Genomic DNA, 27,584 nt, shown 5'->3' with positions numbered 1-27,584 from the left:
GAAAAACATTTTTTTTAGTTTTCTTCCTGGAGCAAAAGCATTTTTCATGTATCGCCATGGACAGTAGAATAGTGTTGTTTCGTCTTCTCACAAAATATCTTACCATCGGGATTTTTGCAACGGCATATGGTAAGATCATATCATTTTTTAAAGTAGTTTTAAAGTTCGAATTATTTATGTTTTTCATTTTCTTTTCTTTTATCTTAAATAAATATGCCAATGCAATTGTTTTGTTAAACACGCTTTGATTGACTTATGCACTGATGTTTGAAGCAGTAAAACTAGCATTAAAGCATTTCATTGTGACGCCATAATAGAGCGACGCAAAAACACAATGATACAAAACGCAGCAAAATAAGACGTAAACAACACACAGAATGGATTGATTGCATAAGAATGGTAATAGCTACAATGTATCTTCTAACTCGGTATTTGCTACCGTTAGTGCTGACTTAATGGTAGAAAACATAAGTTTGCGACCGTTAAATCAACATTAACGGTCGAAAATTTAAAATAAGAACATAGTTATACGATAAATCTATTTAAGCTAACCGATTAATATATTTACAAATCTAGGAAAACAAAGAAATCATTTTTATTTGTTGTATTTGATTGAACATTTACAATAGGATTCTTCTCATGTTTCCTGTATTTAAAAATTAATGAAATTTTCACAGAACCAAGAATACATATCACAAAGTCACGGTATCAGCGAAATTAAATTTGACGGTTTATATTAGAGACAAGGTCATGTCAAGATCATTACCTTTTCCTTGGACATCAGTAATAAAAAATTACTGTTGTCAATTATGCGATACCTACTTGTATTTCAATACACTGAATGTCTTTCTTTTTGCGTAAAAAGATACTGCCATAACGGGCCTAGAAGATGATATTACCAAATCTACATATATAATAAAGCTTAAGTGGATATTGGCTCATCAGAATTTTCTCCACTTTTTAAATTTTTTAAAGATATATTGGATATTTTTATATGTTGCTTATACAGTGAATTTACTTTTTTTCACATTTTCATACACGGTAAAGTTGTTACATAAAGATTCAAAATGATACAAAAACAAAAATATTTCATGCTTTACTAAGAAAGAAAAATGCTTTTAACGGATTTTTGGCTCAAATCTGTACTCATAATGGAAGCTCATAAAAGCTTACATAATTCTAGTTTGTTAGAAAATCATATGCACGAGATTTGTATTTGGTATATTTAGAAATTTAAATCATTATTTATTAATTAAACTTACGTTTGAAAAGTTTTTCAAGTCTTTGACTGTGTGAAAATCATAACTAAATTCATTGTAATATAATAAAATGTGAGACAGAAAAAAAAATGCCACCAATCCGCCTAAAAAAAATCCCTGCTAATTTTCAAATGTGGTTTACCATTTTTATTTAAAGTTGTACAATTGTGACGAGGAAAGAGAAATGTAGTATATCAAATCACTTACACCTAAATATGTAAGGCAACTTAAGGAGGATCAAGGACCTTTAGCTGAAAAAATACCCGTCGTTCAATTTTCTTCATATTTTATATATCTCTGATTTAGTATGTCCGACATACCTTAAAGCACACATATCAATAGGTTTCTAGACTTATTTCTGAGATATTAAAATATTTCAAAGTATGAATATGGTTAAAAATTCGAAAAACCATGATTCTTTTGTCACACTGCATCTGGAGACGGAAAATTACGTACAATTTAAGACAACGTAAACAGCAAAAAAAAAAAAATTCATTTGCAAAAAATCCTATCATTCAATAATTGAAATTTTACGTTGAAATGCAAATTCTTCATGCTATTGATTAACTTTGTAAAAATATCGATTGGAGAAGCTGAATTAAACAAGACATGAGCATGAGAAAAATATTTCATATTTACATTTCTCGAGTACGGGAAAACATAACTATGAAGTCACACATTTGCAAAATAAGCGAAATAAGACTAGCTACAAAAGATTTCCGTCAACAACCATGTAAAAAATGTTTGTGTTCTGTATATCACAAAATACCCCACCATATATTGATCAGACATGACCTGTTTTTATGATATTACACTACCCGTGTTTTGCCGTGTATAATCTTACTGTACTAAGAGAACCAATATGACGTCAACGACTCCTTGGACGCGCAGTGTAGGAAAACAGAAGAGTGGAACAATCTATTTCAATATTTGATAATATATATTTTTATACAAGATGGTGAACTCAAACAAACAGTTTTTTTTTACATATAACTGTTTCCATTAAGAAAGAGGATTTTCTATTCGTGTCCTCTTTTTTGACATCAAAATGAAAAATCAAGACAATGCAATTTCAGTAATCAAGATTTTTTTAATTCATTGTCATGTTTGAATACATTGAAAATTGGTGAGAAAACCAGTTTTTATGTTAAAACAGACAAATCATTAATCGGTTTTCTATATTAACAGTCAAATATTGGTGAATGCACCAATTTGAATTATCAATATCTTCAAATAAATATTGATCTTGGTGGTTCCACCAAAAAAAACAAGATTGGATTTACAATACTTAATTCTCTAGTTAATTCTAAGAATTAGTGAACTAACCATTCAGCTACTTGGTGGATCCACCAAAAATACGAAGACGATTGCCTAAGATTACATAAAATAGATATAGCAAGTGTATTTATCAGTAGTGAGGATTTTGGTGGTTCCACCAAAAACATTAAATGTGGTGAAATTCCCGATAACATTTTAAAAATGACGTTGGTGAATCCACCAGTTATAAATACTGAAGCAACCCATTGAGAGAAACTGAGTTGTAGAACAACATAAAAAAACGTCCTTTATACAGAGTCGGTGCACTCACCAAAATGCAAAAATTCAACTAACAAGACATTCATAAATTTCTCTAACAAATACTTGGTGGATCCACCAAAAATACAAATAGAAATCCACAAGAATACTTAAATGATACACGGTCAAGACTACCTTGTATTTACTAACAGTGGGCAGTTTGGTGGATCCACCAAAGACATTAAAATCAAAAGGCAATCATAATTTTCTTGTAAAATAACTAAGAGACACTTTCTTAATACATTTATGTACACAAGAACAAAAACCTGGTGGGTCCACCAGAAAATTCGAAAATTTCCCTGTAACTCAAAGATCAACTAATTTGCCTCTAAATATAGAAAGTCGTTTGGTGGACTCACCAACCTGTACAAAAACAAATTCCTAGGCTTTCTTAATTTCACTAACAAGTACTTGGTGGACCCACCAAAAACAAACAGAATACTTGAATGATATATTATCAGCATTGCCTGTGCAGTTAATTTTTTAGAGTGGGGAGTTTGGTGTGTCCACCAAAACATTAATCAAAGAAACATTTGTAGATTTCCAATTACAATGACCAAGTTCCTTTCTATATATATGAACAAAAAGTTGGTGGATTCACTAGAAAAAGTCGAAAATATACATCTTACACTCTCTTTACTTTTTTGATGATACATTCGCAATTCAATAATAAGTGGAACTATAATCATGTGATTAATATAATTATGAAATACAATTTCAAAAATGTGTATACATTTTCAAAACAAATGTGAATCCTCTAATTAAGGCAAAAGGTTATATAAACATTGTATAAAATAACCTGCTATATACTGTTTTATTTGCATGTTAATAAAAAGAATAAAAAACAAATCTTTCCCTAATTTTTTAACCTAAAAATACTTAGTTTGTTTCTTTAACTCCCCTGTGCTGTTGGCGATTTTCCATGTCTGCACCGACTGTATTACACCTTGTGCAATGGGGTGCGAACCCATGCATGACACTTAAGCAAACTACTAACATCGAAGTCCAAAATATGTTATTGGGCTAAATATTTCAATTCATTTACTCCCTCTATGACTTTTTTTTTGAAGCAATCAAAATACATTAACTCTAGTACTCTCAAATACACATATAGAAAGCATTAGGAATGAGTGCTGCACAAGTAAAAGTGGCAACCATGAGAATCAACACCAATAAAAATAATAAACACAGCATAACCTTTAAAAATAGATAATAAATTCGTCATATATAGACAACGATTATGTAATCATTCCAAATAGAATTAAAAATTATACATCCAGGTCCAAACAATCACAATCGCAAGAGCTGATATAATACATTTTATCCCTAACATTGATGTCCCTTTTCACATCTATGGCGTGGTTTGCAAGAGCGAAGGCCCAAATTCTGATATGAACTTTCATTGACTCGTTTTAGCCATCCTTTCATAAATAAACTGTTGAATGTTGAGTACGTAATTCCTCTTGATTTTTCTTGAGTAAAAGAACAACTTTTGCTTTGAAATGTGAAAACTATCATCACAATATAACACCAGTGATATCTTGTTTAACACTGTTTTCTGGTCTCTTTACAATTGTATTTTTTAGACATCTCCGTGTTTGCTGTTTCTAATCCTGAGACATCTTGGTACGTAGTTGCAGTAAAGCTGTACTTATCACTATCGTCTTATGCCCTATGATAAAAGTACATGTACAAAGTCTGTGTATATGGTGCACAAAATTTTAATGTTTCATATTTTCGTGTTTTTTTTTTCATATATTTTATAGAATTTCATATTTTAAACAATTAATTGAATTCATTTCAAGTAAACAGAATTTGAGAAAGAGGTCCAAAGGCCACATTGCTAATATCAGATTAAAGAATTAAATAAGAAAGTTTTCCCGGCATTTAATTTCAATTGCATTGCCCTCACCCTAGGCAGATGCTTTGAACATATTTGTATCTGTTTTGAGGATACTTTTCTAAATTTCTTTGATTTCGGCTTTTCTAGTCTAAGATTTAAAAAAAAATATCCTGATATTTCTTCCTTTCATAACTTTTATATACTGTTAAAACTGCACACTATCGGCAGGGGTTATGATTTGAAGAAACTTGAGATAACCTTACATTCTATTTTCGTAAACCTTATCATAATATAAGTAATTTACAAATGGGTTTTAAATGAAGATGACGAAAGATTTTGTAACCGTGTAATGTACGTGTACAAATATTAACGCATTCAGTTTGTACTAGCAAAGTGTTTGCTTCCAAGGGGGGAGGGGGGGGGGGGGCTACAAAATTAACTTGACAGAGGAAGGACACAAATAAAACAGGAAACCACATGCTGATCTTCATAAAATTACAAACCATTCTGTACTTGTTCCTTTTATTTATCTTGATACTTTAAAACATGATCTTCAGTGCATCAACAAACTATCCATCAAGACAGAAACATAAGTATTCTTCATATTACCTATCTCACTTTCAAGATAAATGCGACTTACCATTGTAAAGCCTACATATTCTTTTCGATTCTTCCAAATGTCTTCTTTGTAATACATTAAATAAGTCCTTTTCTTCTGCAAGCATTATGGTCAAATGAATCCCTTAGCTCTATCACCATTCAGCACATGTTCAGGTAGTTTTCCGTTGCTGCATATTCCATTAAAAAGCTTTGATATATACACTGTATCTTCCATGCCTACTATAAACAATGTCATGCGCAGCCCTACTTCCTGTTAGATGTGTAATTCCAACTCTCATTCGATTCAAATTATGGTGTTGTAACACGCGCGGGCTTATTCTGGCATAACATGTCTCTATCCTGCAGAGTCCATCGCGCATATCAGACGGTCAAGGTCAGTGTAGTACCGGCTCTGATGATCAACTGAGATTTGGATTAGCTGATTGCTATTATTTTCATACCCTTTCTCCGGTGCTACAACTTTGCTTAGATTTCATTTATCATTGCCTATATAATTTTTATGAGTTGCCTTCGAAGTTAACATTAATCTATTGCAGTAATAAAATATAAGTTAAGTCTATCTCAAAAAAAATAAAATAAAAAACAAAAATAAATAAATAAACGTCGTTTTCTAAGCTAAATCATGTGAACATTTATATTATGTTCTATTAGCTGTATATGTAAAAATAGAAAAAAAAAGAATTGTAAATGATTTATTTATTTGAAAAAAATAATACATTATATTTTTATATATCTATTAACAATTACTTTAAGATAACTTTGGGGGAAAAAATTTAAACAAACTTTCCGTTCTACTGTAACAGTAAATAAACGTGAAGAAAACAAGCAACATATCAGCTGTAAGACACTTTAACACTCTTATAAAATAAAGAGGAAATCGGATATCAAAATTGCTAAAAGCTAGGTGCGAATCTTAATTATTTAACAGTCAGTGTGTATTTTTTGCATACTGTAAGCCAATGAAACGTTGATTGATTTCAAAAGTTTATTAAATAAATCCAATTTACAATTTTTCCGTGATCGTATAGTTTTAGAAATATTCGTTCCTGAAATATGATTAAAAAAGACCAATACCTTTGTATATAGATGTCCAAAGGGTCCGTCCAAAATATTAAGAGTTTAAGACCGAACTCCAAATAAATAAATAAACATAAGTCCAAAAGAATGATTTTCAAAATAATAAAATGCCAAAGAGATGTAATAATTTGAGAATAAAACCGGGAATACTCTTGTCTGACCAAAACAGGGTATTTTGTACTCAGTGGGTATCCATGATCCCGGATATAAAAATATATTTCATTGGCTAATTCACCATCACCAACCACCTACGCTTTGTCCGTAGGTCTGTCCGTTGACCTATGAACCCCAACATGGCACCACCCTCAAATGCAGGTTTACATGTTACTTATATTTATGGGCTCAGTCCCCATCTCTGCACCACAGGAGTTCTAGCCCTAAGCTCTTTTACTTATTTACTTCAAAGATCCCAATTTATATTCTTTGTCAAAACTCTTAATAATATACATTCTGATTTAATAAACCTTTATATCATTTTATTTTCACTGCTAAAAACTAAAAATTATTAATATTGTCTAAGTTTAAAATGTTCAAACAAAATGTCTGTGCTAAACCCTACAGGTTTACAATAACACAATATCCGATGTCGTATAATAGTTTCAACAATAATATCAACTTAAACATGTGTATTTACTGCTTAAATAAAACATTTTTGTTTCTTACACGGGGATTGAATACATGTAGAAGCAAATTAACTTTAACTCGATAGCTAAAAGAGCCATAGCTGACTTACCAAATTATTTAAGTGTAAATCACCTGTTTCTATTTAGGTGTATATAGATATGTACTTATCCCTTTTCAATATAATATCAAACTACATGCAATGATGTTTGTAATCATTTGTGAACGAGTATAATTATATTTTCATAGTTGCATGATAATCATTTTACCTGATGAATACATCATTCTTAGACAAAAGAAAATAAAGAAAATCTATGAAATAAGACAAATACCTGTGAATTTGACTTAATAAAACAGCTTAGGACTGTCTGAGATACTTTCAAGTTGGAATGTTATTATATTCTTGATCCCCCCCCAACACCTCCTATTTCAGAAGAAAAACTGTATCCGCCTTACTACATGTACATCATACATGTACATTGCAATAGATGTTTGAATATTGAATTTTTAATTTCTTCCAATCCATCTGCAAAATTATATAATACGCTTCTGCATAAAAAAAATATCCCTGCCTCAACGTCCCTACATGTAACATTATAAAAAAAACCAATAAATTTTCTGACAAATTAAAAGAAAAAAAACATATCAAAATTTATTAAAAGTGTTTTAAGAAGTAATATATCTTGCGCATTTTGTTCCTGGAATACGCGATTCCCCGTGTTCCATGCACTCTTATTGGTATTATTAGGTAATAGACTTGTACCTTAGGTTTCATGCACTGCGAAGAGCAATGGTTTGGAACTTCTATAAACTTGTATTTCATTGTAAAGTAAACTGGGTTGACTTGCATAAATAGCTAAATAAGCGAAGCTGCCTGTAAGAATCCTCTGGATGTAATACATTTCTTATGTTTTCAACTCACATCTTAAATGGTGTTTAATGAGATACTAAATTCTTAATCTAATGATATCATAAAACACAATCCCTAGTTATATGGGTCAAGAGTTGTTAACATATATTTTAAGCTTTATCGTGATTATTACAGAACAGTCTTACACGTACGCAAGCACACCAGGCCATTGCATAAACTCATTTGAAGAGCTAATGATGATTCCATTCTGGATGTGAATGATCGTGATCGGATCGAGAATGACTAACAAAAAATAATTCAATTTGTCATAATGGTGATCTAACTATGTTTTTGAAATAGTACAGCAAAAGAAAACACGCCTATTGTGATAAATTTCCTTTCATCAAGCAAAATAAACTTAATACTTATACAGAATCTTCCAAACCATTAGATCTTGAATACAAAGGATACATACTTTCATTCTGAAATGCTGGTTTTACAATTTAACAAAAACTAATTTCTTAAAAAGTAAAGTGTAACATAAACACATTGCAAAAAGTATATTATTAGTGAATACACATATAAATGTACAGATACTCTGGAGTGTTTAAAGAAATTCCGATTATTTAGTTGACTCGCATTTGGTTCTAATTTGCCCGCACATCAGTGATTAGCCGGTGAATTCTCCCGTCGGTGAAAATGACCTAATGAGACCAGTAGGACATGATCTCATAGAAATTATTCTTACAGGTGTTTGTAATGCTCTCTAGCTGGAAGCGGGCGTCAGCATCGGAAAAGGCTGTACATTCACCTTAGTTCCACACCGACTTTATAATTATATAAATCATTCTCATGCCAAGAAATCCCATCAGGTTTTCCAAAGCAATGGAGTCAATAAAACTGTAATTGATTAAAATCACCCACATTCCCCAAAGGTTAGCAAGACAATTTACGGCAGCATTTTTCAGGGGATGGATCATAGGTTTTCAGCTTTCTTAAATGTTCGTAGTTACAGAAAAATAAATTTGAAGAATTCCACCATTTATTTTAATCATTGATATTTTAACTTTAAAATGAAAATATTTACATAGCAAATCAGGTAACGTCTACAAATTTGGCATTTTTCTCCATTTTGTTTAACCGGGAAATGATGTAAACTCTCGGGAATTTGGTACTCTTTTCCTATAATTCGACGCAATACTTCCACACCTACCAAGTTCCTCATACGCATTGTTAATTTTTACCGAGAAAATATTTGATGTGGAAATCAATAAAAATTTGAAGGGTGGCTTATTTTTTACTGAAGACTCAGTTTACTATAATTAATTTAAGTTTAACCCCCCCCCCCACCGGAGCAAAAAGGGGGAGTGTGTAAAGGCTTTTAAATAAGTAGCACCCGGCGCCCCCCCCCCCCCCCCTTAAGATTGTCAAAGTTAACGTAAATTATAGTTTCATCTAGAAAATGTTAATATGTCTACTTGGTAGAACTCATTTCTACCCTACAAAATCTCTAAACCCCAGGAGCTTCCGGGGCCTTAAAATCTTAGGGGAGTTAAAGAAACAAACTAAGTATTTTTTGTTTAAATAATGAAGGAAAGATTTGTTTTTTGTTCTCTTTATTAGCAGGCAAATAAAACGGTAAATACAGGGTAATTTTTATAATGTTTATATAACATTCACATTTCACATTTGTTTTGAAAATGTATACACATGTATACAAATCTTTGAAATTGTATTTCATAATTATATTAATCACATGTTCATAGTTCCACTTATTATTGAATTGCGAATGTATCAACATAAAGTAAAGAGACTGTAAGATGTATATTTTCACGTTTTCTGGTGAATCAAGCAATTTTTTGTTAATATATATAGAAAGGAACCTAGTCATTGTAATTGGAATCTACAAATGTTTCTTTGATTAATGTTTTGGTGGACCCACCAAACTTCCCACTTTAAAAAATTAGGCAATGCTGATAATATAATGTATATCATTCAAGTATTCTGTTTGTTTTTGGTGGGTCCACCAAGTACTTGTTAGTGAAATTAAGAAAGCCTAGGAATTTGTTTTTCTACAGGTTGGTGAGTCCACCAAACGACTTTCTATATTTAAAGACAAATTAGTTGATCTTTGAGTTACATGAAGATTTTCTAATTTTCTGGTGGACCCACCAGGTTTATGTTCGTGTGTGCATAAATGTATTAAGTGTCTCTACGTTATTATACAAGAAAATTATGATTGCCTTTTGATTTTAATGTCTTTGGTGGATCCACCAAACTGCCCAATATTTGTGAATACTAGAGAATCTTGACAGTGTATCATTTAAGAATTCTTGTGAATTTTTATTTGTATTTTTGGTGGATCCACCAAGTATTTGTGAGAGAAAATATGAATGTCTTGTTAGTTGAATTTTTGCATTTTGGTGAGTGCACAGACTCTGTATAAAGGACTTTTTTTATACGGTTCTACAAGTCAGTTTCTCTCAATGGTTTGTTTCAGTATTTTAAAACTGGTGGATTCACCAACGGCAATTTTAAAATGTTATTGGGAATTTCACCACATTTAATGTTTTTGGCGGAACCACCAAAATCCCCACTACTGATAAATACACTTGCTATATCTATTTCATGTAATTCAAATATTCTTAGGTATTCGTCTTCGTATTTTTGGTGGACCCACCAAGTAGTTGAATGGTTAATTAGAGAATTATGAATTGTAAAAGTCACTCTTGTTTTTTTTGGTGGAACCACCAAGATCAATATTTATTTGAAGAAATTCATAATTCAAATTGGTGCACTCACGAATTTTTGACTGTTAATATAGAAAAACCGATAAATAATTTGTCTGTTTTAACATAAACATTGGTGTTCTCACCAATTCTCAATGTATTCAATCATGGCAATTAATTAAAAAACATGTTGATTGCTGAAATTGCATTGTCGTCATTTTTCATTTTGAATTCAAAAAAGAGGACACGAATAGAAAATCCTCTTTCTTAATGGAAACAGTTATATACTGTGGTGTCAATCTGTTTTTGTACATATTTTACTAGAGATTATGACGTAATTAAACTGAGTTGTGTAACCATACATCCTTTATCCCCTTAAGTATTTCATCTAGTCAGAAGTCAGAGGCGAATCCTGTCTTAAGAATTCGATCCAGTAAATACCGTACAACCAGAATTTTTTACATCGTCTGAATGCACGGTCGGGAGTCCGCATATAAAGCTCTCTCTTACCCGTGGCTGCTTGATTACAAAAAGTGTTGTAATCATGAATATTTTCGTCCGTCTACTGTGACGTCATAGTCAGTCAGTGGCATGTGTCCAGCAACTGACATCAACAGTATAGAAGAAATATTTCATATACAGCGATTGGACATTGAAAGGTCGCGATAAAGTTCATCATCCGACTATGCTTTACTCGCATTGGTCAATATTTGAATGAGCTAAAGAATTCTCTCCTCGTTCAACCACGGCCAGAATGGGAGAGAATCGTTCATTTTGGCCGTGGTTTCCAACGATGAATTTTTACCGAGGACTTAATTTTGGCATTTTTAGTGAGGGTGCTGATATTGCTAAAATTATTTGCATTTTAGTTGGCTTCTTGAAGGAGCTGTTTATTATCGCTTAAATTACTCCTCGCTAAAAATGATATACCCATTATTAAGGACAAAGTTTGTGTCTAGGTAAAACTTCCACTTTTACGGTATGAAACCTGACCACAAAAAGTGAACGCCATCAGGTTGAAGAGAATTTGAAGCCCTGTATATGTATTTGGAAAAATCATGAAGAAAATTGTATAAATATGTATTTTCCAAGACAGGGATATCGGTATTCGGTACCCCTCTTGTACCTTATAGTTAAGTCACAAATACAGGTTAAGAACGGTTTCATTTAATACTAGTATTAAAAAGGTAATTTTAACCTCTGAAACATTAAAATCCATTAAAAATAATTCAAAATGTAATTCTGATAAACTTCGAATAACACAATGCATTTGAGTAATTTTTTCAGCGTTTCCCAGTACCTTTAGCACTATGATTCTTTTACAGATAACGTTGCATTACGTAAGTTGACAGGGCAGCAGTGTCCTTATACAGATCGTCCATTAAATGCCATTGCGATGGCAGAGAAAGCCGTAGATGGGCTGTATTCGAACCGGAGTGTCTTCGGAGGACAGTGTACGATTTCGGCAAACTCAGAGATAAAGGCAACCTTGTGGGTGGATCTAGGAGTTGTATCCAGTATACATCATATAACTATCTATTATAGGACGGAAAATAACCCTTGGGGTAGAGTTAACATCTACTTAACTTGAAATTGTTTTTTAGAATAACTGAATGAAGTTGCATAAATCCATTTATTTTCTATGTGGCTTGTAACAGGAGCTTTGATTGGTTACAAAATCTGATGTAAGTTTCCGTGCACTCGACTTTAGCCGGGAGAAAATAAAACGTGACGTCACGACGCATACTCTCTCTATGATAAAAAAAAATAATATGAGTTCACGATGCATTGTAGTACGTAGTACTTTTTGGGTAGATTTAAACACAGTTGATTATACTCTGATGTTTACAAAAATGCATATGAGTACATAGGAAATAAATTCGTCGTCAAGGTCCAATAAAGAGTTTAGGGGGATTTACTCCGGGTTTTATTCTATTCACCCTGAGGCCTTCGGCTTCGCTTTTATAAAAATAAAAAAATACAAAATATTACCATTTAACATAAGAAGTAATGAGATAATAATCAATGCTGACCTTCCCCTACATGAAAAAAAAACTATTTTTTGTATTGTCTTTTTATGTAAGATTTGAGAAAATTGAAAACATGTACACAATAAATATGCCAAAACTTTAATTTACTGCATTAATCAATGTTTTCAGGAATGAAAGTACTCATCATTTTTTTTTATATCTCTCTTTCTGGCCAGTGTTCCGCTTAGTTGAATGTGGTTAAGAAATATAAATGATAAAAAATTTACATGATTCTGGAACCAAAGACATGTAAAATTTTAGTTTGTTTGAATTGTTTAGAATCTTTCAATTTTATTTGCCAAGTATATCAGTAAATTCTGTAATTTAGATGTTTTACAATAAAAATTACGTGAATTTATTAAAACTCCATAAGCATATTTTTTTTTGTTGAATTTCTACTTATACGATATTTATACTCAGCAATCTTCAGTTTGATATCTAGGTTGACACATTTGTCTGAAAACTTGTGTACGATTCTAATAACGAAAATAACAATCTTCATTGCATTTAGAAACTAACTTGTATTTTAAATATTACATCTACATAATGGCAGATTACATGTATTTTCTTTTCTCTAGATGAAACTAATAATTACACGTCACGATTTCTTGGTTTCTCGGTTTACATCTCGAATACAACCAACAAAGATGAGGGTATTCTATGTTTTAAAGATACAAAATACACCAGAGCCACAATTCCGGATATTGTAACCAAAGAATGTGTAACACACGGGCGATACGTTATCTACTACAATGAGAGACTGTCAAGGGCTAATAACCCTCACGGATATTCCGAATGGGCATTCAGTGAACTATGTGAACTTGAAGTTTACGGTAAGAAACACTACAAATGAAACATAGGGAATTAATGAACAGTATTTAAGGTCAAAAGTCCATAAATCAATAAAAAATAAGAACAGAGCAAACAGGGACCCCAAAACATCAGATGTGAGATGATATGCCATGGGGGAGCAAACATTCCCTGACGACCGGTCATACCCGCTGTCTGTTCATTGTCATGATGGGGAAAAACTGAAAATCTGTTGACAATTCTGTTGATAAATAATGAACTAACAATTCATATTAAAAATGTCAGTCAGCATTTAATTTAATGATAAATTGTATTTGCTAACAAAACCATTTTATCGTCCATATAACTTACGAAATTCGGACTTTAAGCGAGACTGCTGAAATTGTTGTTTCATCAACCATTTTTTTTCAATAATTTACCATGTTTCAGAAATTGATCATACGTAGATCATGCTCTTGTGTAGCAAGTAAACTGATATATGTACAATGTATCTGTACGCAGGCGATGAAGGTATATTGCTGCTCAATAAGTGAAGTTGACGACAGAGACTTAAAGCCATTGCGTTTATCAAAGAGCATGGTTGTTATATTACAATTAAAGTATTTTTAAATAAAATATGGAAATACGAAACAGATGTGTCTGACTCTATGGTAATTTTTATTTCAATCTCAACAGGTTATATCGTATCAACATAAGAATAGCAATTACCATCAATCATAATTAACAAAACAATAAGCTTCGATATACACGAACGTATATTCAAATAATATATTATCTAATATAATAATAATTAATTTAAAAGATGGAGGATCTTTATTGGGAGGAGCGTAGGTCGATCTTCAAAACCATATCAATCAGAAAAGTTATAATGTTTCGATAATGCAGTAATACATGTATAATATGATAAAATAAAACGTTCAGTCGACATAAAAGTAGATAAATGGTACATGTGTAAGTGGAATATCACAGAGAATTAACTAAAAGGCGTGATATTTCATTGTCTTAATAGCAGATTCAATTCAGTGGCTTATTAGGTATTTTTATTTTTTTTTTTTTTTACATTATAATTTTTGGTCAACTATTCTTTAAGGCCTATGGAGTATTTTTCTTCTACAATGAAATTTAAGTCATAACGATATGTTTCATATTGACGGAGACTTTCTTAACAAGGGGTTTTACGTTTTGACACCAGTATTTGCCGTAGTTATTAATATATTCCTAAAAAAATAATGATAATAATAATAATAATAATTATAATAATAATAATAATAATAATAATAATAATAATAATAATAATAATAATAATGATAATAATAATAATAATAATTTATTTTCTTACTTTTACATTGTACCTTTTCAATTTATGTCATGATCTATATATCTACTGTTTAGAATAAAAATATAAGACAGAACATTATTTTAGATCGGTTCCCCATACCTGAAAAACATCTGATCTATTCTCAGCTATTTCTTAAAAGCTTTATATAAGGTGATTAATTTACGTTTTTGATATAAATGAGCTGGATTCAAAAGGACTAGTTGTAACATATACTTAACTCGAACGTGGTATTAAAGTATTGAAGAAAAATATAATATCGCGAACCAAATAGTTTCTTTCAAGCAATTTTTTTCCATAATTTTGCATACCATCCATAGTATCATTGATGCTCTTATATGGTAAATAAATGGTAACGTGATATTAATCTCATTAAAATTTAAGGTAAAGAATACTAGACAACCACATTGACATTATTATCGAAAAATTACTGAAAGATGAAGAAAGTACATGAAAATATACAAGCCTCTGCTTTATGGTACTTGTACCGAAAAGAAAAGCAGAATAGTAGCTGAATTATAACTGATTACTAATATGTTTTTGTCATTGAGTTTCTAAAAATCACTGAAAATGTAAGGAAAGATACTCTTTGCTTCTTTTTGCGAAATCCGAACCTCACCAGCTTGATGTAAACTTTGTTAACATACCATGTTTATATTTTATTAGATATACAGATGTACATTTCTGAGAGAAATTATATGATTTAAACTAATAATTATATGTGATATTACTATAAATAATACGTGTACATGCAATTATATTAGAAAATAAGCTGAAATCATAAATTGTATATAAAATATGCCATTAATTACGCAAAAGTTGTGTATTATTTAAAAGCATGAATAATTATTTGAATAGGATGCTCAACCCCAGGTGTTTACGGAAAAAATTGTGATGTACCGTGTCCACAGAACTGTCAGGAGAGACATTGTAACATTGTGAATGGAACCTGTCTTGGATGTGTTACAGGGTACAAAGGTCCACGGTGTGAAGAACGTATGTAAATGCAACCCAATCTGAGAGGGAGAGAGAGAGAGATCCTTTTCATTATTACAATAACTGGTATTTCCAGTTTCCCAACCCGCTCAATGATTTCTGTAGACAGAGTGTGAAAAAATCACTAAAAGTGGAAAACTATTTTGATACTGTATTGTGTTTATACTAAGGAATACAGATAATTTATAATTCCCTTGTCACTGTTTTAATTTGCATTCTTTATGCTTTCTGCTACTGCTTCACGCTGTATACCCACCACTGGGTGGTAGATACTAACCGGCTTTGTAAAAAAAGAATGCATAAAACAGTTCCACGTGCCATTATATAAATGGTGCCTGTTTTGGAGGGTAACATTTGAAATTGACACCCCAAGGAAAACCATTGTCAACCAACGCGTCAGCGGAGGTTGACAATGGTTTTCCTTGGGGTGTCAATTTCAAATGTTACCTTCCAAAACAGGCACCATTTATTTTATTATACTGAATGTCTTATTGATTTAGGATGTCAGCAAAAAAAAAAAACCGTCGATCGTCTTTACGTTCATGTATAGAAAGCTTTCACACTCACCGGTTCACTAATCTCCTTATTGTTTGTTTGATACTCAAATTAGAGTCATTTATCATAAAAAGTTTCGTTATTTCTGTCTCGCAAGCATGTTTCCTACACTCGCAAGCATGTATCGTCTGTCGTTTGTTGTTTTCAAGTAAGTTATATCGGACGCAAGCTTTATTGACGTCAAGTTAATTCCGGTTCTTTCAAACGCGCAACTGACGTTTTGAGAATTCTACGGTGAACCGTACGCGCATAATTTCCACGCATGTGGCATTACCGTTGTGTTACCCGTTGTCACGTGTGTTGCTAAGGCTCAGGGTAATCGAACAGATTGTTAACTGCGTCTAAACCAATCAGATTTTAGTATTTAACATGAAAGTATAATAATAATAGATTGTAGGCGTTATGAAATGTGTTGATGCAGAAACAAATTAGGACGACAATAGGTGCCTAAATTAACATGTGAAAGCATGTATATTTGTTGTGTACCTGGATTTCTTAATATCTATCTCAGTGCTTAATTTAAATCTGTCCTTTATACAAAACTAATACTAATAATGTCGTCATCTAATGTATTACGAGACATAAATTGCTTAGAACAAGACGCAGGAAAGCATTTTAATATAATACATGTAAGTCGCGGTAAAGTTATTACATAGTTGCAAAAATCAGTATTACTTGTCGAGGAAACTAGATTTGAAATGCAGAGATGTCAACCTTCTGATAGCAAAACAATCAAAGGCAATCATTAGATTATATGCATTAAATCAATCTAAGTTTCCCTTAACTGTATTGTACTTAAGCTTCTGTTCTAAATATTTACATTTGTTGTGCTTTTCTACAAAGCCAGTGTGAAATTGATTTGAATACCATTTTTGTGTATACTCACACGTAAAAATATACAGAGGGAAACGTTCGTTAATGTGACGTCACAATGAGGATTCAACGACGTTAGTAAAAATGTAACGATATAGGGCAGCGGGATTTTCAAATATTTAGTATATTCTAGTTGCTTCCAAACATGTAAAATATAAATATTATGAGTTATTGGTGTGTGAATCACACAGACTTGCACGTAGCCATATTTTTCATGAAGTGTTATAGTGCCCTTTATGAAATATGCGTACGTGACAAGTCTGTGTGATTCAAACAAGAATAACTCACACAAAACTAAAAAAATATAAATATTGTGAGTTATTGGTGTGTGAATCACACAGACTTGCACGTAACCATATTTTTCATGAAGTGCTAGTGCGCTTTATGAAATATGCGTACGTGACAAGTCTGTGTGATTCAAACAAGAATAACTCACAAAAACTTTAAAAAAGAAAACATTCCTTAACTTTTGTACAACTTACTGAACTATGACGCAACAAACTGTTAATGTTTTCGTCATAGGAATATGAAATAACCCCCCCCCCCCCCCCCCCCAAAATGCTTTAGATCACAGAATAAGTTTCTCTAAAATTTAGCGCAAATAAATATGAGGTAATATTTTTATAGGATTATAACAATTTCTAATTTTAAAAGATTTTGGAAGCATAAAATTGAAGGGTTTTGTAATGAATTGAAGATTTAATGAACTTTTAAAAGTGATTCCGGAGAAACGGTACATGTGTACTTTTGTGTTAGAAATAGGAAATGGTACATGCGTTAAAATGCCTGAATGCTGGGAAGGGGGGGGGGGTTAATGAATCACGTTTTTGTATCTTTGATTTTTTTTTTTTGTTAAAATAGACAGCCGATTTTTTTTGCTGAAAATACTAGAGGAATTTCAATAAGAATACATTATAATTTTCAGAATGCGATAATTATAAATACGGCTTTGAGTGCAGTCTGACCTGTGGTAATTGTAGTAATGGAGAACAATGTAATCACGTCAACGGAAGTTGTACAAACGGATGTGGCGTTGGAGCTCAAGGATATTTATGTAACGAAAGTTAGTTTCTCGGAATTATACATCAATGAATCAATTTTATCATATGCAGCACAGTTAAGGTTAAAGTAAGGAGGGGTGGGCCTAATTTGTATGGGAAATGTTTATTATGACGTCACACATAATATAAGGTCTTCAAAATACCACAAAATGAACTTATGTGCTATTTCAGACAGCTGGATAGCTATATACTACATACAAACTTACTATTACATGCCGTTTTGTCGTTTGTTAAATCCCACAAAATAATATATAAACGATGCATCGATCGCAATGAGCACTTGTCAAAGTTACTTCATCTCGCAAAAATGACGCAGTTTGTACACAGTGAGAGGCTGATCATGTTACATTTTGTACGATTAAAAATGTTTTGTTCTCTGATAAAATATTATTTGCAGTCGTTAACTTGGATGCGATGTCAATTTTAGTATTTTATTTATAAACTGCCCGTACATTCTCCAGACAACTGATACTGTCGTTTGTTTGTATGCAGATCCATTGAAAAATAATGGAAGGACCCTAGTAAATCGATTTATTGCAAGGGCATATCCTCAATGTATCTTGTCAAGTTTTTACAAATAAACTCAAGAAGCATTAAGATATTTGAAATGTGCTGCGAACCTCATGAAATCTTGTAAATAAATCAATAATAGCTTTAGTTAATGTAGCTGACCAGCAAAATATTCGACCTGCCGTCCAACAAATTGAATTTTAGCAATTAAAAAAGGGAAGTTATATAGGTTCGCAGCACGTTTCACAAAATATGTATAGTGTTGAAAAGGATTATAAATTAAACCAAGATTTTTAATTTGGCTATGCCCTTGCAATTTTGGAATTTATAGATGACCTCTAAACTGCAAGTATAATTGCTAAAAATATGTGACGTCGACATCACGTGACAAGTGTAAATTAAAAAAAAAAGCATCTAAATGTCCCTGACATGTATATTTAAACCACATTACATTTTTTGATATCAGTGAAGTTTTAAAAAGAATCGCCCCTCCTAATAAAGTATGTATATCTTATCTTAAAAAAACCACCGATATTTCCATTTGTAACCTTAACCGTGCTGCATATTGGTCACCTTCTGCAATAACAATGTTTTTTATATTCTCAATTAAAAATGATGAATTCATGAGTATAGACAAAACGAATCAATGAATATAGAGCAAGAAATTTATGTCTACTCTAGTTTTCATTTCTCTCTAGCATGCCCTGTGGGACGTTATGGTAACAACTGTCTGGATATTTGTAGTATCAACTGTGGAGTGCCACTCTGTTACATCTGTGGAAGATGTAACAGAGTGACAGGGGAATGTCAAAGGGGATGTCAACCGGGATGGAAAGACATGAGATGTGACAAGAGTGAGGAAGTTTTAATATTATGTACATGTATAAATATTTGGGTGTCAAAATTTCAATTTATCACATAGCTGACTGTATTACAAGATATAAGAAAGAAATATAAAATAGATTTATTTACAATCAAAAAGTCATGTTTTTTTTCAACTTTTCAATTCTTCCTGAGGAACGATATGAAATATTGCTAAGTAAAGGAAAGTTTCATAAAAATGAGCCTTAAAGGAAAATAAAATGTGGTACATTTTTCTTTTGCAGAATGTGATGAGAATAAATTTGGACTAAACTGTGCTCAGTCATGCGGAGTTTGCATGGGAAAAGAACAATGTCATCACATAAACGGGACATGCTTGACTGGCTGCGATAGAGGTTATCAAGGGATCAAATGTACACAAGGTACAACGTAACAAATCGGGTTTTAAAATTAAAATAGCAGTATATTGACTGATTGTATATTGTTTAACGTCCCAGTCAAAAAGTTTTCAACCATATAAACCTCACCGTATGCCGATAAAGGGCCTCATTTTTAAACCTATTCTCGGCACTCAGGGTCATTGATTAGTGATGGTTCTTTATCTTGCAAACGTCTACCGTGATTCATTTTTCAAGAGTTTTCATTTCTTTTTAGATCACTTGGGGATCCGTGTTAGAATAGGTCCTCAGTACCCCCTTGCTTGTCGTAAAAGGCGACTAAATGGGGCGGTCCTTCGAATGAGACCGTATAAACCGAGGCCCCGTGTCACAGCAGGTGTGGCACGATAAAGATCCCTCCCTGCTCAAAGGCCGTAAGTGCCGAGCATAGGCCTAAATTTGCAGCCCTTCACCGGCAATGGTGACGTCTCCATATCAGTGAAATATTCTGGAGAGGGACGTTAAACAGTATACAATAAATCAATCAATCATTTTTTTAGAATGCCCCGATGGACGTTATGGCTACAACTGCAATGAAACATGTAATATCAACTGTGGGGTTCCTGGACGATGTAACAGAGTAACAGGAGAATGTCAAGGCGGGTGTCAGGAGGGATGGAAAGACATGAGATGTGATCAGAGTGAGGACATTTTAGTATTATGTACATGTTTAAATATTGGTTTGTCTGATTTCAATTTTTATAAAAACTACAAGCCACATTTTACATTGCTGACTGTATTACAAGATAAAACCAGGATTATAAAATTATAATTATTTTCGAATATATATAGTCATAGTTGTGTCAATTTTTTCAATTCTTCATGAAGGAGAAATATGAAATATTGCTACACTGTAAGTTAAGGAAGTTTCCTAAAATAATGCTTAGAAATAAAATTATATGTGGTACATTTCCCTTCTGCAGAATGTGGTGATGAAAAATTCGGACTAAACTGTGCTCAGTCATGCGGGATTTGTCTTGATAAAGAACAATGTCATCATATAAACGGGACATGCTTGAATGGCTGTGACAAAGGATACCAAGGAACCAATTGTAATGAAGGTAACAAATCGGGTTTTAAAAGTTTAAAATAGCAATATACAACATATTCTTATTGGAAGTGTTATGTTCAATGACAAGTCTTTTTTTTTTTAAAAGTCGATATATTAGCAAATGACAAGTTTTAAAGCTAAAAAGAAAAACTAAGAGCAATATGAAGAATGTGCTCATGTTATATATGAAAAGATATTGGTTTTCATCTGATTTAATTTGTTTAAAAAGTCATTTATTATTATATAGTGGTTTAGGTTAATATAATAATATTGCAAAGTAAAATGAAAACATCATGTTTAAAGACGTGTATTAATATTAAATAATTTGTGGAACAAATATAAAGCATCCTATCTATAAAACTATTCATGTCACCATTTTTTTCCGATCACCGAAATTTTATTCTTACATAATAAAATATTTAATTTCACAATCTGTCCTACATTTTTTTCTTTAAATATGTGTAAAAAGTGTTTTGATAATTTAGAATGCCCCTGGGGTTTTCATGGTTATAGTTGCAACAAAACATGCAGCAACGATTGTTTTAATAGAAGTTGTAACGCTGTAACTGGAGCATGTCCGGTGGTGAGTAGCATTGATATTTAATTCAATCTCTTTGTTTCACTGTGTTTTCAATTAGTACTTTTGTTTATACAGTATTTATTCCAGAAAAGGAATGTGCATATATATATCTGGTCTTAAGAGAATCTATACCCAGTTAATTATTTAATCTAATGAACAAAGTTATAAGTACACAGAAAAAAATCTTTTTCCTGGAAAGGATCCTTAAAATAAGGCTGGCCATTTGGAGCAATTGCTCCAGTGAAGTTAATAAATGCTTGTGGTACTCTCCTTATCTGGAAAATAGTCTACCAACTTGGTCAAATGAAACGGAGCAATACGAAATATTCAGTTTAAATACTATATAAGTGTATTTTGTAAAAATCTTTCCTGGCTTATAAACGATGATCTTCGAGGTTTCAACTCTAAAAGTTGGAACATAGATTCCTTCAAAGAAAGTAACTCCATACTTTGGTGTTTCCGAGTCCATACAATATATATAGTCAGTACCTGTTGCTATGTAAGTTGACTTAATTCAGGTAAAATCACCAGTGTTCTTTCATATTTCTCTCGATCATAGATATGCACTTTTACTACTGTAAAATCACATATTATCGTGGGGTCAAATTTTCGTGGTTAAAGGAAAAAAATGTTGGTTCATGGGGATTTGATTTCGTTAATGATGAACTTTTTAGTAGTTGTGCATATGAAATTTCACATTTCGTTGTGGACATGAATTCATAGGTCTCTTCATACCACGAAAACAACGAAAACTAAACCCCCACGAAAATTAGTGATTTCACAGTATTTTTAGACTGAAAAAAGACAAGTATGATGCAATTTCTTTACTTAACAATTTAAGCTATATTTCACTTTGGATTTGAATCTTGAATAATTAATATGAAAATGTGTTTCCATAATATCAACTATCCTAAGGCATGTTACCTGCCAATTGCGTGAACGATCAAACTTAGGATCGAAGCATTTAACAGCAGAGTACTGCTGTGCTAGTCCCTCTTGCTTTTATTTGGTAAATTAAATTACTGTGGAATCATTTAAATTCGTGGGGGTCAATGTTTGTGGAAAAGCAAAATTTGTCCTGTTCACAGGACGTAATTTCGTGGGTTACTGACGTAAGAACGATGGTTCAGTGTCTCAATTATAACAAAATAATTGTTCGTTTGGATGTAAATTCCTGGGTATGGGTGATTCACGATATCCAAGAACATTGTTCCACCACAAACAATGATGATTCTGCAGTATTTTCGACGAGAAAAACAGGATGTAAAGCTAAAAATACAAAACATGGGGCCAGTCCTGTCTGATTTGCTTTAGACTGTGCTTCTTTATTAGCTGCTTATTTGCGTTTTATCCAAAGGATCATTTGAAAAAGGTAGGCATCTATGTATAATGGATCAAACTTTTACCCCCACCGTGGTTCAGAGAGTTAGTCTTCAATGTAAAAAAAATAAATAAACAAAGAAATCAAATTGCTATCTTCATTACAATATTTAGACAGGTAATTCATTTTCAATATTCTGTCTATTTAAAAAAAATATTTTTCTATATACAAAATAAGGTATTTGAAACAAAAATAAGTTGTATAAGTTTTGTGCCGCTTAATTTTATTTCATTTGTTGTGCAGGAGGCTACTTCAGATCTCCTGGAAACTAACACTTTCCTTATCATTGGAGGGACAACAGCAATCATCGTCGTTAGCCTGGCGGCAGCCATATTATGTTTTATCTTCAGAAGGTAATTGTTAGACATATACCGTATAGCGGGTTCTCTTGGCAAGTGTATAATTTGGCGTTTTACCTGCTCTAAGGTATGTCAATAATTTTGACGTAATTTATTTTAGCGGACGTAAGGTATCAGCTGTTTGCAGAGGTCATTAATAAGAGTACTGACTATATGAGCGATTAAAATTTTAGCGGACTGTCATCTAAACGCCAAAAAAAGCCAAAATTAGAACCCCGCTATAATAACCCGCTATACGGTACTAATAACTTTTTTACTCTGTACTGTTTTATATTTTGATAACTTTTGTTATGTTAATACTTTTTTTCATTCTTTTTTTTTAATTTTTAGATTAAGATCGTTTGCGAATGCCTCTTCTTAGCATTGGTGTTTTAATTTTTACATTTCTTCGAGAGGAAATTACATATTGTTCCTGTACATTATTTAAGAAATAAATAACAAGTTTATAAACTTCAATGGGAATTGAAGTGGGTCGGTCACGTGATAAAATCCTGTGAGGGCTGAAGGCCTTCTCAGAAGATTTGATCACGTACCGACCCACTTGTTATTTATTACTTATATATACATTTGAGACAGACAATTAAATATTTTTGAATTTAAATTATTTGACTAACTGTCCGTCGTAGATTTTGAAAATGACGCAAGTTGGAAATCGGCTTGCATGGCGGTTACGCTTCGAAATCATTAGGCTAAGGGATCTATTTCGAAGGAAATGTTTTGTGAAAGGCTTCTTGTGATCAGTAATAGTGAACAGATTGTTGTCTGGGAATATTTTCATTTGTGAAAAATGATAATCAATGCTGAAAAGACACAAGAAACACGTCCAAAGTTTGATGATAAAAAGTTTGAGGAATTTCGGTCGCCGGAAAGGGATGAATGGGTCCGATGTATTGAGACACTTGTCCGAGCCAGTTAATTTGCAATTCGATCAAAACATTCTTCGCTTTCAGTAACTAAAGTATATTATCGTAAAACACTGATAAGCACGGAGACACTGGCGACAGCTTTACAAAACGCCGAGGTGTTCGGCAGCTGTTCATGGCTGCGATTGGCATGATTGCAATGATATTTTCCAACAGATTGACACATTTATCGTGAGTAAAATTTAAAGATAGAATAAAAGTTTATCATGAAAATTTAACCAAAGGCCTACCCAAAAAATAAGGATCAACGTTAGAGATTGTGCAGCTGACAAAAGTGAAGAAAATGTAAACAAACGGTAGGCTCCTAGATTTCTCCATGTACACAGGTTGAATCGATAGCCCAAAAACTGTATGAAATACTTGTTTACATTTTAAATAAAATAATTATCATTTTACTTGCTTACTTTGTTCATTTTTATACAAGAAAAGCAAGTAGAGCAGGTCATTTTATAATTTATGTACTGGTAGATATTATTGCGCCGTGTGATTAGGTCACATATTGACCTCTGACCTCTGACAAACTTCATACAGAATTCATATTTTCTCTTTGTATTTTTATATAATGGAGAAATACCACAAATGTATATATTTCTACATCAATGTACTGGTTCATCTAAAGACGCGATTTAAAACAAATCATATGCACATAAGTAAAGTTAGCTACTAGTAACTGGCTACTAGTTGCTGGCAACGACGAGTGGGTAAAGTTAGCTACTAGTAGCTGGCTACGAAAAGTAAGTAAAGTTGGCTTCTAATAACTGGCTACTAATAGCTGGCTACGACAAGTAGGTACATTTGACTTTGGCTACTAGCGACTGACTACTAGTAAATGACATGAACCTTCTAGTACTTTTTGTGTAAAATTATGCAAACTTGGGAAACAAATGTTCATAATCTTGAAGTTGCTGGATTTTAACACTGCTGATTTCCACTGATATTAATGACAAAAACAAAAATCTTATTACTACAGATATCTTGGTAGCTTTAGTTCCAGATCATGTGGAAAAGCCTAGAGATTGTTTTTTTTTTAGCAATATCAGCTTATTCATCAGTAGAAATGATAAGAGATTGTTTTTATCAGTATTATAAGTGGATATCAGCGATGTTAATTAAAATCCATCTAGTTCAAAAATATCAATATTAGTCTCCCAAAGTTGCACAATTTTACACTAAGGGTATTAGTACCTGAGTTTATTACTACAGAAATCTTAGTAACATCAGTGTAAAACCATGTGGAAAAGGTTAAAGATTGTTTTTATATATCAGCAATATGAGCTACTACATGTATGTCAGTGGAAATGATAAGAAATTGTTTTTATCAGCAATATAAGCTACTATGTCGGTGGAAATGATAAGAAATTGTTTTTATCGGCAATATCAGTAGATATCAGATATATAAAAATCCAGCTACTTCAAGAATGTAAACATTTGTATCCCAATTTTGCATAATTTTACACAAAAGATACTAGAAGGTTCAAGTTATTTACTAGTAACCAGTAATTGTAGCAAACTTTAACCACTTGTTGTAGCCAGGTACTAGTAACCAGTTACTAGTAGCCATCTTTACTTACTTCTCGTAGCTAGCTACTAGTAGCCAGCTTTACCCACTTGTCGTAGCTAGCTACTAATAGCCAGTTACTAGTAGCTTACTTTATTTATCTATCACGTGAAAGCGGGACAAATAGAGACAAGAAACGCGGCTTCTAGTACGTGGATTGAAAATATTAATTCAATGTTCAATATAAGGAATTACTTGCAGATTTTTCGATTTTATGACCGTTATGTGATTACTCGATTGGCTTTCGTGATAAGTTTGTGCATATACTCCTTCGTTTATGCCAATTATTCCGCAAGTCTATAGATTGAACAAATATTAAAATCGAAAAAAAGACAATTGTTCCTCAATCTAATACAAAAGAAATTGACAGTCCATCTTTAAAACAATCACTAGCACTAATTTATATAGTTTGACTCATGGAAAAGGTATTATTGAGTACTAATTACTAATAATAGACTTCATTGGTCTGAATTTGACATACATAATTAATTCAATTTTCAATATTATCATAAATCTTAACCTTTGGAAAATTTATCAGGAAAAATACAAGTGGGACAGCAAAATACCAAAATAATTCAAAGAAGAAAGCTGAGAAGTTGTCCTTAGAAAATACAACACCTAATAAGGATATATATGACGAAATTGGTGAGAAAGGAACGTATCAAGAACTTGAACCCAGGACAGAGGTATCTGATGATGGTAGATATGAGAAATTGGGAGTATCTGACACTGGTGAAAATCATGAACTTGGGCCAGGAATGGAGATTCATGATAAATCTAAAGACAACACAGAATACCAGGAACTGGGTCAAATAAATGAACACTTTTATTATGACAAATTACAATAGCTTGGAGTTTGGAAATTTGATTTTCTTTAAACATCAACGAATTCAAAACGAACACCGAAAGATATGTTCATGCACTAGTGTGAATACATTTACATAATACAGAGAAACATAGACATCTCTATAAACGTGAATGTTCAGAATGTGTTATTTGTCTACTATTAATCTAGCACTATGAAAAGAAATTGTAGATGAAGAAGCAAAATGTCTTATTAAGGAAGACTACTGTAAATAATACTTTATGCGTTGTTTTCTAATGGGAAAGAAGAACCCAAAAAAGATTTGAATCCAATGATGGTTTTTATTTCATGTGTTAAGGGTATAGAGTCATGAAAAATGCTAGTCTCAACCAACTCTCCAATTTTATACCTATTTTTCTTGAGTCAAGGTTTATCAAATGAAAAGATCTAAAATATCTTCCAATTTAAGACATTTCTTCTGTTGATATTATTTGTATCTTCTGAATAAATCAGATTAAATATCTCTGTTACATATCGAGTATCGGAACATATGTTCGTGGTGTACATAATTGAATTTTATGTTCTAAACTATTTTTGATAACATGACAATTAGATTAATATTAGCTGCTTTTTCTAATATAACTAAAAAGTAAATCGTTGCCTACAGTATCTCAGATAACGGCAACTAAATTTCTTTCACCTTTTCGATAGACAAATATCAGATTAAAGACAGGTATCTGGATTTATTTCAAATGATTTAAATTTACATTCTTAATGTAGGTCTTTATGAAAAATGGCGATATTTTTCAGAATTTGAACTTTTCGATAGAGTTATATAAGATAAAAGGCTGATATCTGAATTCTAAATTGATACCTACGATACATTTTTTACAAAAATATGCCCTTATTTCTTGAATTTGGA

At 32.1% G+C, this 27,584-nt stretch overlaps 1 protein-coding gene across 4 annotated transcripts; it reads left to right on the top strand.

The window, feature by feature from the left end:
* LOC134233532 (multiple epidermal growth factor-like domains protein 10) lies at nt 1-27,584 on the top strand. Of its 4 annotated transcripts, XM_062715503.1 has the most exons (12): nt 1-129; nt 11,901-12,140; nt 13,184-13,438; nt 15,610-15,747; nt 18,101-18,238; nt 19,445-19,600; nt 19,853-19,990; nt 20,506-20,646; nt 20,929-21,066; nt 21,542-21,639; nt 23,261-23,370; nt 26,396-27,584. In XM_062715503.1, the coding sequence occupies exons 1-12, from the start codon at nt 57-59 to the stop codon at nt 26,703-26,705; spliced, it is 1,935 nt and encodes a 644-aa protein (XP_062571487.1). In that variant the 5' UTR covers nt 1-56; the 3' UTR covers nt 26,706-27,584. The 4 variants fall into 4 exon arrangements, with proteins under 4 accessions (XP_062571487.1, XP_062571490.1, XP_062571489.1 ...); XM_062715506.1 differs by lacking the exons at nt 18,101-18,238; nt 19,445-19,600; XM_062715505.1 differs by lacking the exons at nt 19,445-19,600; nt 19,853-19,990.

Source organism: Saccostrea cucullata, unplaced genomic scaffold (genome assembly GCF_032062105.1).
Source record: "Saccostrea cucullata isolate Sc308-1 unplaced genomic scaffold, CSIRO_AGI_Scuc_v1 ctg3726, whole genome shotgun sequence".
Taxonomy (NCBI): domain Eukaryota; kingdom Metazoa; phylum Mollusca; class Bivalvia; order Ostreida; family Ostreidae; genus Saccostrea; species Saccostrea cuccullata.
Note: the sequence above shows the minus strand (reverse complement) of the source record. Positions and strands in the feature narration are given on the sequence as shown.

Coding starts and splice junctions, on each gene's coding strand:
- LOC134233532 (XM_062715503.1), top strand. CDS start 57: ATGGACAGTAGAATAGTGTTGTTTCGTCTTCTCACAAAATATCTTACC. Junction 15,748..18,100: donor AGGTCCACGGTGTGAAGAAC/GTATGTAAATGC, acceptor TATAATTTTCAG/AATGCGATAATTATAAATAC. Junction 19,601..19,852: donor AGACATGAGATGTGACAAGA/GTGAGGAAGTTT, acceptor TTTCTTTTGCAG/AATGTGATGAGAATAAATTT.